At 43.7% G+C, this 20398-nt stretch overlaps 1 protein-coding gene across 1 annotated transcript; it reads right to left on the bottom strand.

Moving 5' to 3' along the window:
• Positions 1–691: 691 nt before the first annotated feature.
• On the bottom strand, positions 692–12918 carry Cln7 (CLN7/MFS domain-containing 8). Its single transcript, XM_089589495.1, has 10 exons — positions 12683–12918; positions 9862–10264; positions 8372–8522; positions 6770–7013; positions 5464–5552; positions 4331–4550; positions 4129–4228; positions 3423–3557; positions 3189–3298; positions 692–1715 (listed from the first exon to the last, which is right to left on the bottom strand). The coding sequence occupies exons 2-10, from the start codon at positions 9897–9899 to the stop codon at positions 1273–1275; spliced, it is 1530 nt and encodes a 509-aa protein (XP_089445621.1). The 5' UTR covers positions 9900–10264; positions 12683–12918; the 3' UTR covers positions 692–1272.
• Between the last annotated feature and the right edge of the window lie 7480 nt (positions 12919–20398).

Here is a 20398-nt window from a genome sequence, read left to right as displayed (position 1 = left end):
CACTTTATTGCACACTTGACTGAAATATTGTGTATATTGCGTATAAAAATATATTGTTCTTTGTGCATATATTCACAGTTGTTGGCATTAAGTACACACATTTTATATACGTTGTCAACAAATACGGCATGTAAGTGTATACCTAAAAATAATCATATTGCATAATCTTAACGATTAATATTATGATCACAAGACACTTGTATATTTACACTTGGCAAGGGTAAAAATCTTTAATGACGCCTCATTCGGATGCAATAAAAATTAAAAAGAGTATTACATTTTAACAATATAGCTACGATGGTACCTTACTAATATAAGCATGTATAAAAATATATATGTAAGTCTCACGAATGAACGTGCGTTTTGTATACAAAAAGTGCAAAAACTGCAATCTGTCTTTAAAATCTTTGTAAAAAATAGTGGTATTTTTTATCTATGTAACACTAACCCTACACCCTGAGTCACAAATCCTTAAGTCTCTCGCGGGTATAAGAACACACTAGACGATATCGGGAAGAACCAAAATTAAAATCCATCGACGGGAAAGATTTTTCCCAACTTCATCCAACTGCCACTTTTGATAAACTTGTCGAGCTTATCGAACTCGCCTCTTCTTTTCTTCTCTTCCCGAACGTACTAGACGGAGTTTGTGAAAAAAAAAAAAAAAAAAAAAAAAATCCCCCCACCCAAAAGTCGAGGGCAGAGTCAAGAGCAAAAAGTAATAATACCACGACGCCACTCGAGGCACGGGCCCCGATTTCGTAATTTTCCCACGTCCGCAAGCGCATCCCACCGCGGAGGTAAAAATTATCGACTCTGCCCCTCGTAAAAACGAGAAAAGCACGAGAAAACTCAACGCAAGGGATTACACCCAAAAAAAAAAAAGGCAGCCACGGGTAGATATTCCAACCGCGATAACTGATTCTTCGCCCCCCGTCGACATTCGACTGGGGCGCCCTTTGTTTCCTCGGTCACCGGTTATCGGAGCCAAAACAAAAGCTCATTAAAACCAGCTCCTTCACCGGATCCCTATCGGCTGTCAGGTAAACCCCGCTTTTAACGTCCACCGTATCACTCGTAAAAAAAAAAAAAAAAAAAAAAACGTCCCCTCGAAGCCCAAAGGTGGCCGATCGATCATGTAAAAACACTGAACGGGGAGAGAAAAATCGAGAGAGGCAACCCGACGTGCGAGCACCGGTGCGCAAGTGCCTAGTGCTCAGGCGCTACCATCGAGCAGCATCCTCTTGGCCGCGTCGCTGCTCTCCTCCGACGTCACTCGAGCCGCTCGAGCGGCACCTCCTCGGGCTGTTTCTTGGGCGATTCCTCGGGCCTCTTGTCCGGCGACACGAGGCGGTCGTAAACCAACGACAGCCAGACCATGGAGACGACGAGGGTGAGCCCAGTCACGCCGAAGGTGTGGTAGATGCCGTAGCGCGTGTAGATGAGGCCGACGAAGACGGGGCCGAGGACCCGGGAGGCACACCCTCCGCCGGTTAAGAGGCCCTGCCAGACGCCCTGGGGCCGCGTGCCCAGGACTTTGGTGAAGATGGACTGGACGAGGGAGACGCCGATCGGGTAGCCGATCGCCGTGAACCCGTAACCGATCACGAACTGCAGGATGGTCATGCGGGGCGTGTAGCGGCACCACTCCTGGACACTCGGGCAGCCCAGCTTCGTGGCGTTCGTCAGGGGGTCCGTCGTCTCGTTGCCGTAGGCTGTTTGGAATTTTCGGCTCATTGGGTGAAATGCTGAAAGGAATTCAAGGAAACCCGACGCGCATTTGTCAACCCGCGTAAAGCGATACCTGCCCGTCCGCTTAAAACGCGAGGAGTTTCTTTCTTTCTTTTCTCTTTACCCCTCGTGTACGTACGCGTCCCGTCGAGAGCGGAGAGTAAATCAATCGAAAAGCTTCATCGGATTTTTTAATTAACCCCGATCGGCTGGCTCCCCCCGGTTCCTAGTAAAATAACCAAAGACGATCTTATCGTGTTCACCGAGTTCCGACGTGTCCGAGAGAGAAAGGGAGACCGATCGGCTGTATTAATATTCATTATCCCCCGAGTATTACGTAATACGTATCGACTACCACATATTTACGTGTGTGTGTGTATATACGTTGGAGGAGACACAATATCGGGCTACCGAAATCGTGGATTTTTTTTTTTTTTTTTTTTGAATTCGACAAAAGCACCCGACTCGGTAAATCAGACGCGCCCGAGATCTCGGATAAGGGTACGCGCGCCCCGTGAGAATATCTTCCCGGAGGTGATGATCTACGGCCGCTAATTTCATTAAAACTGTCGCCTCTTTCGTAATTTGATTCCCTTCCTTTTTTTCCAAAGGAAAAGATCGCTAATGCGTCTGATACATTTCAAGATCTCTCTCTCTCTCTCTCTCTCCCCTGTGAAATACACAGCCGATCTATAAGCTGCATCTGCGCTCGTGACACGTTCAAAGGGAGGGCCGTCGATTGCATCAAAGTCACGTAACTTGTGTAATGCACCTCGAGTATATATATATATACATGACACTTTAAAAGCATTTTAATTTAATGTTTCAACGATTTCGAGAACCGCCCGTAGCTAGAAAAGCCCCTCGGTGATCTCCCGAGTCGACGCAACAAGTATATTATATTTAATCGTCGCAACGTCCGAGGTGGAGCTGTCAAGTTTCGCGGGGTGGAAAAGTATATAGGTGCCACGGAGGGACACTGATCGAATTAAAAGTATAAAAAAAGAGGAAGCCCATCGATAACGTATCGCGGCGAACTTTGGCCCCCTTCTCGGGAAACTTCCTCCGCGAGCCGGCGTCCCTCGGCCCATTTGCTCGGGGCATGAAAGCTTTCGCGTGTTTCGAGGTCAATCCGTCATCGCGGCTCCGCCGAGGATTATATCATTTCGCGCGACGCGTATATATACACGTGGCGTCGGTGGTGGAGACAATCTCGCCGAGGAATGCATAGTCGGGAAAGTTTGCGGGAGCACGGCATCTCCCGTTGGGCGGACCGCAAGAGGGGACTTATACGCGGACCGCGAAACGAACTGTCGTAGGCTTCTTTTTCAATGAGAGGAAAGAAGAAGAAAAAAATTAATATCGTTTGTGCGGTCGTTTCGCGCGCAAATGGCGTTTTGCAACGGGAACGGAGGGGGAAAACAAAAATAAAAAGAAAAAGAAAAGACGTCGCTTACCTCCAAGTTCGGCGATGAGCGGTGGTTCGGTGCCCCAGGGAATGTGGATGATGCGCCCGATTATCATGCAAAAGAAGCCTCCCCACAGCATCACCCGCCTCTCGTCGAACCTTTCGACAAACAATCAGACACGGCCACTCTCGTTATACGTAAGCACAGATATATTTCTCCAAATTTTTCCAGTTTCACGGAAATATACATCATACATAACATTGTATTGTATATTATAGTCACCTCTTGCTCAGCGGACCGACACCAGAGAAGACGACGCAGGAGATGACAGCGCCGACGCTCATTAGCAGGCCCATGTAGAACACCGAGTCCTCCCGGCCCCAAGCGAATTGATCCATCGTCAGCGAAGTACCGAGTCTGCAAAATTTTCCGACATCGCGTTATACCAATCTGGCCTACCCTTCGCCCCCTTTACAATATCATGGACATATACATATATATATGCTCGCGAAATCAGCCGGGGACGATGAGTATACAATATCAAGCAAGTTGTTCGTTTCGTACACTCGAGAATGTACATACATGTATTTAAAATCATGTATGTACGTGTGCGGCTTAAACAATAAATACCCACTGTACTGCACTAATAAATTCACGTTTAAACATTTTTCCATGCTAATTCGGCCCTAAATTATTTTTCGTTTCTCCCTCCCTCTCTCCCCCCCCTACGCGCGCGTTGCGATAAATCATTTTCTAGTTCCCGCGGTTATCGTTAATACCATTACTTTTATTTATAGTAATTAATTCCAAACTCCGTCCGCGTAATTACGTCGTTATCGCGGTCATAATGGCGCGGATGATAACCATACCCACCGCGAGAAGGAGTAATTTGTCCATACGTGCGTGCAACGCGTATAATATGCAGATAAGAAAAAGGAAGAGGATGTGTGGGAGTAACAGTGAAGAGGACGCTCGTGTATATACTCACGTTTCCAGGAGCACAAAGTTAAAGACGAGGACGAAGAAGGCGCATATGACGGACCAGGCGGCCAGGTAGTCGGTCCTTACGGACTTCCAAGTCTCCTCCTCTGTTTATGTATGAAAATGGTAAAAAAAAAGGATAAATTGCGAGGGGGACAACATATATATGTATACATTGGTCTAAGGGGAGAGGGCTGACTGTGATTTACCGGACTGCTTGCCCTGGTCGCGCATCGCCTCCTTCGCGGCGATGTTGCGCTCGGTGAAGCAGCAGGGCAGGAAGAAGACAAAGTTGAGTATTCCCAGGAGCGCGTTTATCCAGCCGGCGGCCGTGTACATGTTCATGGGCAGGCCCATAAGGATGCGGGTCTCGTCGCCCAGAGGAGTCACGGCTGCTTGAAGCGCCGGGCCCACGACGAAGCCGAGAACCTGGAAATGTTGGGGGGTTTTTTTTTTTTATTTTTTTTTTTTTTCTCCTGGTATGGGCTTTTTCAATCAAGCAAACTATGAATACAGGTGGAGGGATCTGCCGTGATTATACGAGTTTTCGATTGGATGCTCGGGGGCTGCCGTGGGATTGGAAAAGGATTTGAGGGAGTTATTTTCGGTGCCATCCGTGGGTGCATATTGCCTCGTGAAAAGTTAATCAAATTCGTATATATATATACGTGTCTGTGCACCCGGCGACACTTTGCTTCTCGTTATGAATTGTGAAATGTTAATCGTCTAATGGATGATGCTTCATTCATCGGGCCCATTACCTTCGCTATTTTTAAATGGCCCGCGGTGTACCGATATAGGTTTTGTCCGAGGGTAATGTGCTTTTATAAAGTGCCACGAAAATTTTATCCACAAGCGATGAATCGCGAGTACATCGTCGCGTATATCAATGTTAAATTTTCAGGTAAAATTGAGAGGAAACAAATAGGTGAGCTCCAGTAAGATGAAAATAAAAGTCGAACGAGCGCTTTTCGCGTAAATATCTTGAAAAGTGATCGATCGACCGCAACCTTGGTTGCAAAACGAGTTTTCCGCACAACTGACGTGGATGGAGGAAAACAAAAAAATCTCAAGCCCGACGACATCGGCAGCAGCCGCAACGTTTATCTTCATGTGGATGAATAATAATAACTCGCTACCATATGCCGAGAATTGATGTTTTGTCCCTCGAACCATGTACGAAATACAAAGGCGAACACATTTTACATGGGAAAAATGGAAAAATGGTTGTTGGTGACTGAATAAAGAAAAAAATCTCAGAAAGGGAGAAAGGATTACAGTTACAATTTCAATGATTATTCAGTAAATTCATAAAAATGAAAATTTGGGTGACACTAGTTACCTGCATGAGCGCGACCATGGAGACGGCCGAGGTCCTCTCTTTGTACTTGGTGGCGGCGGACAGATAAGAGCGGGCCGCCGCGATGTTGGCTGGAAAAGGAGCGAGGCGTTGCAAATAAGATAAAATAAAAAAAAAAAATGAGCCACAGCTTCCACGAGGGAGTAGGCGTGGGTATACGTATACACAGCCCCGCGAAAGGAAGTACAACGGGGGGGTGGCAGTGGGTCTTTTTGCGCACGCGATGCGACGGTGCCGTGTCATCTGCTTCTTCTTTTCCCGGCTCCTTCGCGTTTGCGCGATTTTTGCGCTCGCAGTTTTTCATCCGTTCCTTTTTCAGCCCGGCGAAATTGCAACTGGGCTTTCGCCGCTGAGCTTTTGAAATGTTTTTTTCCCTTCGCGTCCCCTTTTTCCGACTGAAATTGTCACGAAAATTGGAAATTTTATACACCCTAGTTGCAGGTCTCGGGTACCGTGCACCGTCGCTAAAGTCAAGTCGCAAAGCGCGTGTATGGAGCTCATTAGCCTGCATTGGGCTTTGGACTTTATTTTTCGAGTTTCAAGGGTTTTTTTTTTCTTTTTCAACCTAATCCTCGAGTTATTCGACATATTTATGATGCTGGAATAAATTTTCGACGGCGAATCTTATTTTTGGGAGGGTAAAATTTGTGTCAAAGTGAAGCAGCTTCTTCAAGAGTCCTTTTGAAGTACTTGCGTCGCAAAATTATTAAAAATTTCATGTCTCCAGGTCAAATGAAACGAAACCGTCGAGTTTTTCCTGCAGTTTAATCACACATTCACGAGGTTAATCACTAAAATTTAAAAAAAAAAAATATCTAAATTTATTTTTCATTTACATTATAAAATACTATCATGCAAATTAAATAATCCAATAAACTATGACTGGTATTTCACAATGATTAAAACCATCATGGATTTCATGAGATAAGTATTTAGCTTTAATTTGTTGACGGATGATGACCAATTGTAACGGTTTTTATCACAGATCATTAATTTTAATGATAAGTAAGTTGATCCTTTTTTAAACGACATTACAGCCATGACGCAAAATAAAATCCCTATGATAACGTTTAATTCGATTAATGGATATAATCAATAGATTAAAAATCAATTATCGAACGTTGTAGTCATGCCCCAAAAAAAAAAAAAAAAAAAAAAACTATTATTATAATCGGGTAAAAAGCCATTAGTAACGACTCGTCTAGGTAAAAAAGCTCATTTCCAGCTCCACTTCCTGAAACGATACGTGATATGTGGTAAACGGCATTGCCTACAGAAAATGTCTTACCCGAACTGACGCCGACCAGGAACCTCGAGACTATGAGTAGAAGCTTGTGCTCCCCAGGAATGACCTCAACTGTGCTGTACACGGCCGAGGCGAGGATAAACAGCCCCAATGTCGTGAGCATCGGTAAGCGTATCGAGCCGCGCCTGTTGGCCCACCAGCCTACCAGGGGCGAGAAGAGCATCTGCCCGAGCGGATTCGCCGCCACCACGTACCCCATGAATTCCTTGTCCGTCGAGTTGTCTAGCTGCGAACAACAACACAAGACGATTATTTTTCTGACCCCCCCGATTCCTCATTGTAAATTCGTGCCGGTCTCCCTTCTTTTTTGCGCGGGCGCATCGACGATTCGAGAGAGCAGCCTCCACGCACGGATCAAGGCGTCTTTCTGCCTGTTATATATTTTTTTTTTCCCCCCCCTTTGCGAGGAACAAATCGGGGGACGCATGTACGAGCGCGGCGCGGATTCCAGGGACTCCTGCGAGAGTCCTCGGCGCTCTCCTTTTTTTTTTTCTCCTCCTCTGCACCGGGAGGGCCGGGGAATCTCATCAGCCGCTTAGGAGGGCCGCGTTTCTTTGCCTCTCTCCGGTCTTGTTTCTCTCCCCCCCCCCTCTCTCTTTTTTTTTTTCCTCCTTGCCCTTCGGACGACTGCAGCGCGAGGGAATACTTTTCGACGTACTTCGCATCGTTGGGCCGGGGAATTTTAATTCAATACATTAGAGGTGCAAAAACGCGCGCCTGCCGGATCCTGAATTTATTGCGCCCGACCCGTGTGCTTTTTCGCAATTGTCCGGCCGCGCTCCTTGCCAAATGGATCCTTTATTAACCATTGTTTTTTTTTTTTTTTTTTTAAAGTACTCCTTACCCGGACTGTAAAAACACTGCGTATATGTATGTATTTATTTATCGTGTATAACGATCGCGGTATCGATTCATCAATCTTTGAAGGGCCGGTGCGTATTGAATTTCATGAAGTGCCCCCGAGGTTTTTTTTTTTTTTCTCCCTTCGCTCGCTTGGGTCGAAAACTACCTCTTTGGCTGATTAATAAATACGTGCGCATGTAAAATTATATCGTTTGCGCGAAATGATTGATGATAAAGTTTTAAAAGCTATATACTTGTTCCTCCATCTATTTGAAAGACTGAATAGTAAAAAAAATTAAAACTTTCGACCTTGTACTGTTTTGTATTGGTTTTATCGAGCTGAGGTGTCAATATTACGTACAAGTACCGAAAGTGATGAAGGGAAGAGCCGTATAACCTCACGGTACAGCGTAACGTTATTTTGGAGTTATCGTGAGGGAGACAAAGCTAGATTGTAGTGGTTGTACATAGTATTACAAGCGGACTCGAAAGCCGTTTACTTGGTTTCCACGCGTTCACTGCGTAATTATATGTTATCCAGTTTTTCTACCATTTGGCCCACGTGGACGCACGAACGAACCTTCATAATTTCATACGAATCAAATCAGCTATGATATTTTTTTTTATTTAATTTTTTTCACAGATAAGTAAAGAACCCGCGTGCACCTGAACGAGTAACCAATCTCCCCTGCATTAAGTCCAGCCAATCTCTAGAAGTGGGAAAAATAAGGTCAGGCTCACCTTCTCCAAGTACGGGTACATCCCGGTCAAGACGATGCTGAATCCCAGGGACATGAGAAACATCGTGAAGTAGATGACGTAGATGCTGTTGTAGCGCTGCTTTCGCTCGGCCACCGTCTCGAGATCGTCGTCCACAGCCTCCTCCTCCTCCCTGTTTCGACAAACACCCACCGAGTGGGTACGATTATTAAGTAGCAGTTTTTCATTGAATAAACGCGCAGCCTCAAATATACGCGTCGGTCAATCCCAAAGCATACTAATTCACGGTTTTTTCCCACCAAGGCCACATCGTAACGTCGTGAACACCAACAAAATCATACATCGCGAGCTAATCACAATGTTGCTCGTATATGTGTATACACTCTAAGACGGTGCTCGTGCATCAACGTCAACATTATAATGCAACTGAACGAGAGTGACTCGGCCAAGATCCACGAGGCATCGCCGTCTAATTCATACATCGACGTGCACTACGGATTTTGATGCCTTGGGTTTTATCATGCCGTGCATAAGTGTATGTGTGTACGTATAGCGTAAGTAAGTAAGTGCAACGGCTGTAAGAGCCAGCTAATAGACGCCGACCTTTAGCTCATAGGTGTTGGCACGTACTTGCCTATACTTGCAAAGTAAAGCGCGCGTTTAACGTCCCGAGAGGGCACGTTACATGCATAGGTAATACCTTTGCCTTAATTTCTCTCCGTACGTCTTTCTCGCGCGTTCGTCCATTTTCGCGCTTGTAAAATGATTCGAGCGGGGCCTCGATTATTGCCTCCTTCGTACAGTTACAACTGGATTTTATTAATTTAGTGCTGCAACGATCGGTTTAATGCCCTTTTTTTTCTCTTTTTTTTTCCTTGCAACGGTACCGTGAATTCAATTAAAGTAAAAATGGCCCCTTTACAGGGGGACGTTTTTAGTTTCAATCCAAGTCCCAAACGTATAGTTTATTTTAAATACAGGACACGAAGATTTCAAAAAAATGAAATCATCCCCACTGGCTCGTACAATTTGCAGATTCACGAAAAACCGAGAGGAAAAGAAAAAAGCAAATACGTGCCTACACCTCGAGTTGAAAACGATCGACCGACAGTTAGCTTAAAGAAAGACCGTAAAATTATTTTTTTTTTTTTTACGACCAGCACATCTCGTCACAAATATGGACCATAAATCGCGTTATTGGTCCATTTCGACTTTAATGACTCGTAAAATAAGCCCTCGGATATCGCGTCGTGAGCCATGTACAACATAATATACTTGCAAAGGTACACCGACACGTTTGCATATATTATATGCATGAACGCGGGTAAATAGGCCAAAGTACACGATGATCGTTTCATTTGTCTCGCGATAGATTGTAGGATGAAAGACAAAAGTAAATTAAACGTCGTGTATCCGCAAGGATTGCACGTATAGCGCAAAGAAACTAGCACATGTGTAGAGAGACGGAGGAGGAGGGGAGGAGGCGTTTGTAGTTCATAACTGTTACGAACCTCCAGGGCAGGCAGGACTTCATCTTCCAGCAGGTCATCCTCGCGTCCTCTTATCCGTTAGGCTCGACTGAATAGAAAAGCGCCGCGGAGGGAGGGAGGGCGAAAAAATCGAGATCCCGGAACACCAGCGCTCCGGCCTCGGGCGACTCTGATAGAGGCGCCCAGAACTGTCAGATAAGGCGCCTATCTCCCTCTCTCTCTTTGCAACGGTAACAACACTTTTTTTCCTCTCCCTCTCTCTCTCTCGTGTCGATTTTTGATTCTCAGCTGCCGGCGTCGTCATAAAAATCGCTCGTTGCACGTCGATCTCATCGTCATTTCCTGCTTCTCCTCCTCCTCCTCGTCCTGTTGTTGTTGTTGTTGTTGCTGCCGCTGATGCTTCGCCCTCATAGCGACTGCCGATCTGAAACAACAAAGATCCACGAGTTTTTTTTGATATTTCTTTTTTATTTTAACGCTGATTCGTGCTGTCGATAACGAGAGCCGTTGTTAGCGCGGATTCTCGCTCCGGGGCAGAATGACAACTTTTTTTTTTTTTTTTTTTTTCCTTTCGTTCGAGTGGTTGTTCTTTGTTGAAACTCACGTGGGTAGGTATATGCGCGGTTCGTTGAAACACGAATTTTCATTAGCGTTTCGTCGGGCGATGTTGGGAAAACACCTTTTAGCGCGGCCTGATTGCCAATAAACGCATCATATTAGGCACGTGGGAAGTAAACGCTTAGAGTTTTTAACTACATACTTGTACGTTTTTATTCAACAAGTAAGAAAAAAAAAAAAAAAAATCTTCACTGTTTGATTTTTTTTTTTTTTTTAAAGATGATTTACTATCGGAACGGCATGGGCTTAGCCTGATGTTTTAAACATCGCGAGAGTAAGTAAATATACAAGTGTGCTTGAGAGAATGACGAGTTTCGAAAGACAATGAATCATTAACAGAGTCCAAGTGTTTTCCAGTCGAAGCTCCGTATACCTTTGTTATGCTCTTGAATATCCGATGTGAAGTTTATATTTGAATGTACTAATTAATTTGCCTTCTCGAAAACACTACTGTATTTACCTACTTCAATTTACCAAAATTTCGAAAAACTTTCCCAATCGGTGCAATTAGAAAAGACCGCGATGGCGCTCCACTTTTATCAGATAAAGAAGCAAGTGCCATTTCACACTGTCTTTATTAGCGATTTACATAACCCGAGGCATCGGTGCGTACGCGATTAGCTCGAAGAGCAAAACACATTAGACTTCAAGTACATCGTGATTACACGATAAGCATTTTGACTTATCGAAATGTATTGTTAATTATCTAGCAACGGCAGACAAAAGGGTAACGGAATTCCGAGTAATTATAAGATCTGATTAGACAAACCGGGTGACAGTGTGCGGCACACGAAGTACAACGTTCCCATTAACAATAGCCGGAAAGTAAGTGTACATAAGAAGGAGGCACGCATGTAAAAAAACGAAAAAAACCTTTGAGGACAAAGAAAAATAAATAAAAGAGGGCGACGCGTTATCCGGCGGCGGTCCTTAGTCATCGGGGAGGGCCGTGTCACGCATGAAACCGCTCGGTAATATATATATACCTGTATCGCGGACGGCAACAGCTGACGAGAGTAGGTGAGGTAACGGAGGAGAAGTGGGCCCCCGTCACGTGTGCGCGCATATTATGTACAGCGTGTCAGTCACGAAAGAACCAAGTGCGTATGCATTTATACGTACATTCGTACGGACACTCTTGAGTGAAAATGTACCTGGAGCAACGGCACGTCGCATGAAAGGTTTTCTTTCATCCCTTTGGGGATGAAAAACGTAAGTCCGCGCGCAAACATGTACAAGTGTACGCACCGCGCAGGTGTTTTCGTGACCGCCGTACACGAGATCGGTAAGTATAGCGCCAACTTTTCGCGGTAAAAAACAGGTTTATATGTATACCAAAAGGTAGAAAAGAGAGAAAACTTCATTAATTATACACGCGCGTACGTATGATTTTCGTTCCTTGGCCCACCTATTGCTCTCGATCGGTATACTACACGATAGATGCGTGCAATTTTTCACACGTATCGTGTAAGAATTATTTCTGCAAAGAAACATCGTAAAAACGCGTACGTGCTATCGGGAGCCAATAATATAATACATGCCACATACCTGACAGCTAGCTGGCATCGGAGGTATACATTTACGGAGGGAGAATGGACTCTCGAACCATTCAAGAATGCACGTTTGCGAAGGGATGCACTGCAAGAGGGGTTAAAAAAAAAAAAAAAAAAAAAAAAAAAAAACAGCTCACGTACACTATGTGCTCCCGGAAACTTGGGAGGAAAAAGAAAAAGAAGAAGAAAAAAAATAAAGAGGAGAGAATCCGTTTCCACGTGTCGTGTTCTCTTGGTATAATGAGCGAGCGAGTCTCGCGTGCCGATTCCCGATTCTCTCCCTCTTGCCTCTCGGCTGTTTGTTGGCAGCAGGCCCCGTTGTTTTCTTCAACTCCCGCAGCGAAGTGCTTTTACCTATACCCACAGATATATACATATTATGTATCAAACAGACTCGTGAACCACACACACACACACCGTGAACTGCTACTCCTCCGCTTGTATACTAGGTATCTGCTGTAACTGGCCGCGCCGAGAGAGAGAATATCTGGAGCGCGATAACAGAAATGCATGAAAATGGAAGAGACGAATCGAGCGCTCTGCGGAGATAAGTGTACGTTGTACTATGTACGCGCAATGTCGGACTTTAGGTGAAGTAAAATATAGACATATATTTATATATATATTTTTTTTTTTCAAAAATCGGTAAAAACAGGTGGTTTTATACGTACTCATTTGTAACACGTACTAGCCCCGTGTTCGACGACTAAAACACTACAACTGATTATGCCTTATTATACTACATAACTGATGCGGACGTGGTACATACGAAGGCGCGCGGCCAACTGTCTTTGTCCGATGATCGGTCATCGCTCGAGCGCGAGCTGTCCTTCTCGCGCTGACTGCACTCTCTCTTTTTTCCCGGTGCATACGGTTCGAATTATCTATTTTCCTCGTGGCGGAGCCTCTCTTTCTCTCCGTTTTCATTTTTTTTTTTTTTTTTCTTTTTTTTTTATCTTGCACGGATTTTCCACAGCCATGGAACAACGAGTGGGCTGTACGAGTAAAATTGTATACTTACCTGTTCGTGTTAGCCAGCCGATGTATACGAAGGCGAGAGGAAAAAGATCGGTATGGGTGCGGGGAGAGGAAAAACAGGTATATCGATTTCTTTTTCGTTGGGGAGACGATCGCGAGTTTGCGCTGCTGTCGATTGGCCGGAAAGAATAAAGTTTCGGAAGGTCGACGCGACGCAGCGCCACCGCTAAGGTGAGAACAACTTTTACCGATCGAGGACGACGTGGCCGATCCCTGTTCGAAGCGGGTCAAAGAGATGCCGCCAGTGGGATCGTAATACGCTCGATGAATGGGGGTGTTAACTTCGACCGTGATAGGACGTTGTTACGTATAGCTCCGTCATAAGGTTGCCTTTTCCGTACGTTGTCGTAAGATCTTCAACTCGCCAACGCTTCCGGTCGTCCTGGGCTGGGAGCAATATCCCTGTTGCCACCCGTTGCATACTGCCGCACCTGCTCTGCAAGGAAGATCATATTACACTCTAGCCCCCGTTTTTACGGGAGGCTCGCTAAAAATGGCACCTCATCCGCCTACAGCGAAATTAAAACAGTGTACAAACGACAGCATGGAGGTGGATACCCCCAACAACAAGAGGAAACTCTCCGGCGCCGGCCTTCAGGAAGCTGAAACGGAAACTACAGAACGCAAAAGGGCTCTTTCTGCCATCAATCGAATCTCGGCGAAAGCATCAATAACAACACCTACTGTAAAAGACGGCAAATTGACCGAATGCCCAACCAGTGCCGCGACTACGTTTGAAACCAAACCAGAATCGCAAGAAAAACAAAACACTACCGACCTATACAAAGGCAATAACAGTGGTCCGTACGGTGTATGGCTAAGAAAAATTCGAAAGGACGACTCGGAGTTAAGCCCGTATAAGGTAGGCAGTATCTTATTCCTAAAGTATAAGTCGATTGACGTCATCAAAAGAAAAGACAAGTTCAAGGTCGAAGTGATATTTAAAAACCTAACGGAAGCAAACAAACTGCTACTCGACAGAGAAATTCAACAACACAACCTCGAGACCTTTATACCGGGATTTCGTAAACAAAGAAAGGCTATCGCCAGAAATATACCAACCGATTTGACCGAGCAACAGATTCTAGAAGCGTGCAAGTCGGAAATCAAAATTTCTTCTGTCTCTAGATTAAATAGAAGGAACCCCAATCCTACATCAGAAGAAGATAAATGGATTCCCAGCCGCTCGATTATCATAATTTTTGACGGCCAAACTTTACCCACAGAAATCTATATTTTTAACGTTAAAACGTATATAACTCCATACGTATCCAGGCCTATGCAGTGTTACAATTGCCTAAGGTACGGCCACACGACAAAAACCTGCAAAGCGAGAAAAATCTGCAACGTTTGCGGCGAGGTGGAACAAGAAAATTGTTGCGATAAGAAAACCTTGAAATGCATAAATTGCGCGGGAAATCACAGAAGCACAGATAAAACCTGCGAAATCTACGAAAAGCACTTGAGGATAAACACAATCATGGCATACCACAACCTATCCTTTGTAGAGGCAAAGAATATTATCATGCCAAAGCCTGCCCACCCACCTATCAATTCAAAGGAGAACTTCCCGGCTCTAAAAGAAAACAAAAATGTAAAACTCTACAGCCAAATAGCCGAAGAATACAAGACGCTAGTTTCCGAGCACAAAAAGGGAAAAGGCCACACAAAAACAACTGAGCACAAAGAGAGGAATATCAAGTTCTACGGAGATGTGGAAAGTGAGGCGTGCACCGATCCAACCGCCGCTGACAAACGCCAAGGAGAACCCCGACCGCACGCCACACCACAGGCAAACAAAACATCTGCAAGTCTCCAGCATCATCATCAGGAACAACCGGGACCTCTTCAACACCCCAATAAGCCGCCTGGAACAACCACCGCTGCCGAACTAATAGGAAAAATAATTCAAAAAACGGAAGAAGAAAGACTAGAAAAATGGGTAACGAAAAATAAAAACAAGAAAGGTAACAAATAGGCTCGATAAGAATACAAAATCTGATTGCTTATTTCTAACGGATACACTAAATAGAATATATTCTCATACATTTACCTTTACTTTGAAATACCTAAGTTAGTTTTCACTTATTTTACTTAAAATGGATAATAATTTAAAAATTTGCCAATGGAACGCTAGAAGTATTAGAAATAAGCTAGATCTTAACAAATATGCAGAAAACTATGACATTATTGTAATCGTTGAAACATGGCTTACTCATAAAGAAAATTTTAACTTAAAAAATTTTAATGTCGCTAGGAACGACAGAGAGGACAAGACTGGGGGTGGAGTGGCGATCTTCGTCAGGGACACCCTCGTTTTCAGCCGTATTAACTTAAACATTAACACCAGCAGCTTGGAAATCGAATCTATTCTGGTCGACACGACCCTTGGAGAGGTGCTGATTGTCGCCTGCTACAGGCCACCCACCCAAGGTAAAAACTTATCCCCCGAAGAGATATCGGGTCTCTCCGCTGTGGCCACTGGACACGGGGGGGCTCTGATCCTCGGCGACTTTAATTCACACCACCCCCTTTGGGGAAGTGAAAAAACGTGCGCTAATGGCCGGACACTCGTCGACAACCTGGACTTGGAGGAGCTCTTTATCCTGAATAACTCAGATCACACCCACTTTTACTTCCACGGAAATACTTTAAAATACTCGTGCATAGACCTCTCTTTTATATCAATGAATCTCGCGCTGTCTACTAATTGGTCAGTCTTAGACGACCCCTGGGGAAGTAACCACTTCCCAATTGAGATCAATATTAACGCATCACCCGTGCACACATACAAATTAAAATATAAACATAATCTAAGCAAATTAAACTGGCAAGAATTCACCGATAAATTAAACGATTCAAATTCTACTTTTACAAATTTAAACTTTACAAACCTAAATGCTATTTCAAGATACCAATTGTTAACTAATTTCATCAATCAAACCATAGTAGAATCCTCCAACAAACATAAACTGTCAAACCTCAACAACCATCAGCCCTATAAGACCAAAGAAAACAGTATACCAAAAAAACCACACAACCTCTGGTGGAACGGGGACTGCGAGAAAGCCTTGAGAGTGCGCAGAGCGACATACAAGTCTTTGAAATACAAATGTGACTTGAACTCGTTTGTCAATTATAAGAGGATACTTGCGGAGACCAGGAGGACCATAAAGGAAACCAAAAAATCTTCTTTTAGAGGCTTCTGTGAATCAATAAACAGAACCACGCCAATTTCGGCCGTATGGAAAAAGATTAAAATCTTTAAAAATGGCTTAAATAGGCCAAATTTTTCAGAAGGCAATAAATCCTTCCTTACAAATGCAAATAATTGCTTCTCAAGCCTGTGCCAGAGTAAGAAACTCTCACACGAGGCTTTTGAAATCGGGGACTATGACCATGTACAAACCAACGAGTCTTCACTCTTGAGAGAACCTTTTAGGTTTGAGGAATTAACCTCGGCAATCGAGTCAACCAAACCGGACTCAGCACCCGGGGCTGACAAGATTACATACGGTATCATAAAGGTTTTACCAGAATGTATTAAAAGAGTCATATTGGACGTATTTAACGACTTCTTCCACCTAGGGATTTACCCAAAAGAGTGGAGGGAGTATTTAATAATGTTCATTCCAAAGAAAAATAACAAAGCACGACCAATTGCTCTGGCTTCCAGCCTCCTCAAAATCTTTGAAAAACTTGTAAACTACCGTTTAACATGGTACCTGGAACACAATGACCTTCTATCAAAGACCCAGTTTGGTTTCCGCAAGGGAAAATCATGCATAGACAACCTCACTATATTGACAAACGACATACACCAAAGCTTTTTCAGGGAGGAGAAGCTTGTGGCTCTTTTCCTTGACATAAAGGGAGCGTTCGACAGCGTGATCCCAGATCTGCTCCTGGGGGATCTCGCAGACCTCAATTTACCACCAGAATATCTAAAATTTTTCAAAATGCTAACTTACAATAGACAGATAGTCCCTATAAATCTTCCAAACAACAACTCCTCTCACAATGTCACCATAGGCCTTCCCCAGGGCTGTATCTCAAGCCCCCTACTCTTTACAATATATACTAACTTTTTGGACCAACTCATAAACGGTCCTTTTAAGCTGCTCAAATTCGCAGATGACTTTGTAATATACGCTTCAAGTAATGACGCTAAACAATTAGTCTCACTCTTTCAATTGAAAATAAATGAACTACACCAAGCATTAAACTACAAAAACTTAATCCTCGAACCAGGTAAATGCAAACTTATGATTTTTAGCGCGAAAAACATAAAAAAACTACTTGAATACTCGGTAAAAATAAACAACTACGAAATATACCCATCTAAGGAGGTAAAATTTCTGGGGGTGCATTTTGATAAACAGCTAAATTGGGGAGCTCATATAAAATACCTAAAGGATAATTGCATACTCCCGATCAGTATTCTGAAATGTCTTAGAGGCGTGTACTGGGGATCGGACCCCGAGATACTCCTGATGCTATATAAATCTATGATTCGGTCTAAACTGGAGTATGCTAGTTTTTTAATTTCACCAATCAAGGTCACTCATAGAAGCTCTTTGCAAAAAATTCAGAATACAGCCGTGAGGCTGGCCCTCGGCTACCAAAGTAGTACCCCCATAAACGTACTCACAGCCGAATCAAAAGTTCCATATCTTACCCATAGAATCGAATTTTTATGCTATAAATACATCTTGAAACAATTGTCCTATAGGAACAACATCATAATAGACAGCATAGAATCAACGCATGAAATCGCAGAGCACCCACTGCACAAACACAACTTTGAAAAGTCTCTCTTAATCACCTGCTACGGGAAATCCTGGCCAGAAAACGGCCTTATCATACAACACAACAAATACCAAAAATTCTTAACTTCATACTGGACCAACTTCACAAAATTCGATATCGACCTAAATTATGGCAAAAAAATCGGAGCTTCTCCAAGCCCAGTGATTCATTTTAAAAACACCTTTCAAAACTGTGAAACTCAGTTCATTGACATATATACTGATGGGTCTAGATCGCTCGACGACGGCGGGTGCGCCGTCGGTTTTGCGGTCTGGAGCCAACTAGAATTCTTTAGGACAGCAAAAAAAATTTCGAATATGGCTTCTATTTATACGGCGGAGTGTCTGGCGATTATGAGTGCTCTTGAGGGAATCCTCGAGTGGTCAAATCTTAATCCTTTCGAGGATAGAGGGTTTAGAGTCTTCTCGGACTCCAGGAGTGCCCTGGAAGCCTTGAGCTTCTTACGCGGTCTCGACTGGGAGTCCCCCTTGCTGGTCCAGCTAAAAGGCATACTATTAGCACTAAAAGAAAAGAACATCCAAGTCAAGCTCTTTTGGATCCCATCGCACGTGGGAATAGCTGGAAATGAGAATGCCGATACGATGGCAAAAACGGCTGCCACGAGTGGTGCCCTGGCGGTGGTCGACATTCCGTACTCCGACTTAGTATCTAAATACAAAATAATCTGTGATAATAACAATAAAAATCAATTCTTAGACCAGAGCACAGAAAAAGGAGTGCAATATTTTTGTAACTACTTCACTGAATCAAAAAATCCGTGGTTCAATAAATTCAATATCCCTAGAAGAGCAATAACCACAATAAACAGACTAAGGAGCAACCACACTTCACTAAATCACCAACTGTATAAATACAAAATAGTTAATAGTGATAAATGTAAATGTGGAAGGGATCAGGACACTCCGGAACACATCTTTTGGCAATGCGAACTCTTCGAAGACGAAAGGAAAATAATGCTTCGCAGACTACATGAAACCCGAGGCCCTGGCCCCTTCTCCATAGCATCACTACTCTCCAACCTAAATATTATAACAGCACACATTATCTCAGACTTTATTATGAACATAGACATCTACATTTAAAACATACAACAGTCTAAAATAATACAGCACTTAAAATTATCTGAGCACAGAATTTGATTGACAGTTTGTAAAAATCACCACCGAACAATTAGTATATAAACAAAGCTCCTTTTAAATACGATTTAAGAAACCCGCACTCTGTAAACCCATAACTGAACTGTAAATTCGAAGTATATTACTCCACGTATGCTATGTATTTTACTCGCTCTGTATTCTGGCTGTGTAACATATGTTTTATGCCAATAAAAATCATTTTAACTAACTAAACTCGATGAATGCATTTATGAATGAAACGGGGCGGCGATTGATACCGATAAACTGTATATAGATACAGTGGGCGGATTATCCATATACTTTTGACCAGCCCTTGGTTTTTATATTTAGCAATGTTCCAACAGATTTCAATTTGCCTACGGTCCACGTTTACCATCGCAAACAATGTCCACTTTTCCATCAACCCCACGAGTACACTTGTACAACTTGAAAAAAACGTCTTACCCATTATTCATCACACACCTCTTCCGCAGACGTACAAAAACGTTCCCAAGTATGTATATATACCTATACAAAGTCAATAGGTCCATTGTTGAGTTGCCGATCGCCGGTATTATTCGGATCGGCCAATAGCAGTCCTCCCGATGTTTACTCCGCGGGCCCGCAACAAATTGCCACGCGGGGTTGGTGTATCATCGTCATTGTTTTCCCACGCGATTTATCCCCCTTTCATCCCGTGGGCTGCATCGTGCGCACGCAAAAACACACACGCTCTCCATAGTACATACATACCTGCATTTACGTAAATTGGCCGTCGTTAGCGGAGCCCTTTCTCCCCTCGATATGCCCGTTCGCCTGCAGGTCGAAAGTAGAAATTTCCAAAATGATATTGCACGCGCACCCCTCGGGGCGAGCGCGCTGTGAGAAAACGTGGCAACTTTTTGGTTTTTTTTTTGTTTTTCGCGCAAAATTACACAACGGCTCATCGATCGTATTTCGCCTTTTGTCGCGCGAACCTAATAAAACACGATTTAATCAAAACGCGCACATTATACACAAGTACAACAGAGCACATACCCACGAGATGTAAATCATTTGTTGTTTGCACGTATATATTCAAATGAGCGCCCGTTATGATGCCTGCTTTTGGAAAAAAAAAGAAACGGAGATGTTTTTTTTCCGCAAGAGAATATGATAAGTACAAGAGAGAGAAAGGGGCAGTATATACTTTGTCACGTGGGCACCCACGGAGGATAAATCTGTCGCGTGCGTGTACGCTCCGTAAATCATGAAAAATATGTAGAGTAGGTTGTATACACGAGGCCTCCCACTCGTTCGAGTTTTATATACCATGGGCATCGGGCTTTTCTCTGTTGTTTGGTGGCTCTCTCGAGGCACACCACATAATATTACATTGTGCACGTGGACCTTTTCTCTTTCTTC

The sequence above is a fragment of the Copidosoma floridanum genome, unplaced genomic scaffold (assembly GCF_036245765.1).
Source record: "Copidosoma floridanum isolate Cflo_tuat_1 unplaced genomic scaffold, Cflo_Japanese_pri ptg000009l, whole genome shotgun sequence".
Taxonomy (NCBI): Eukaryota; Metazoa; Arthropoda; class Insecta; order Hymenoptera; family Encyrtidae; genus Copidosoma; species Copidosoma floridanum.
The sequence above is the reverse complement of the archived record's forward strand: the minus strand, read 5'-3'. Positions and strand labels throughout refer to the sequence as shown.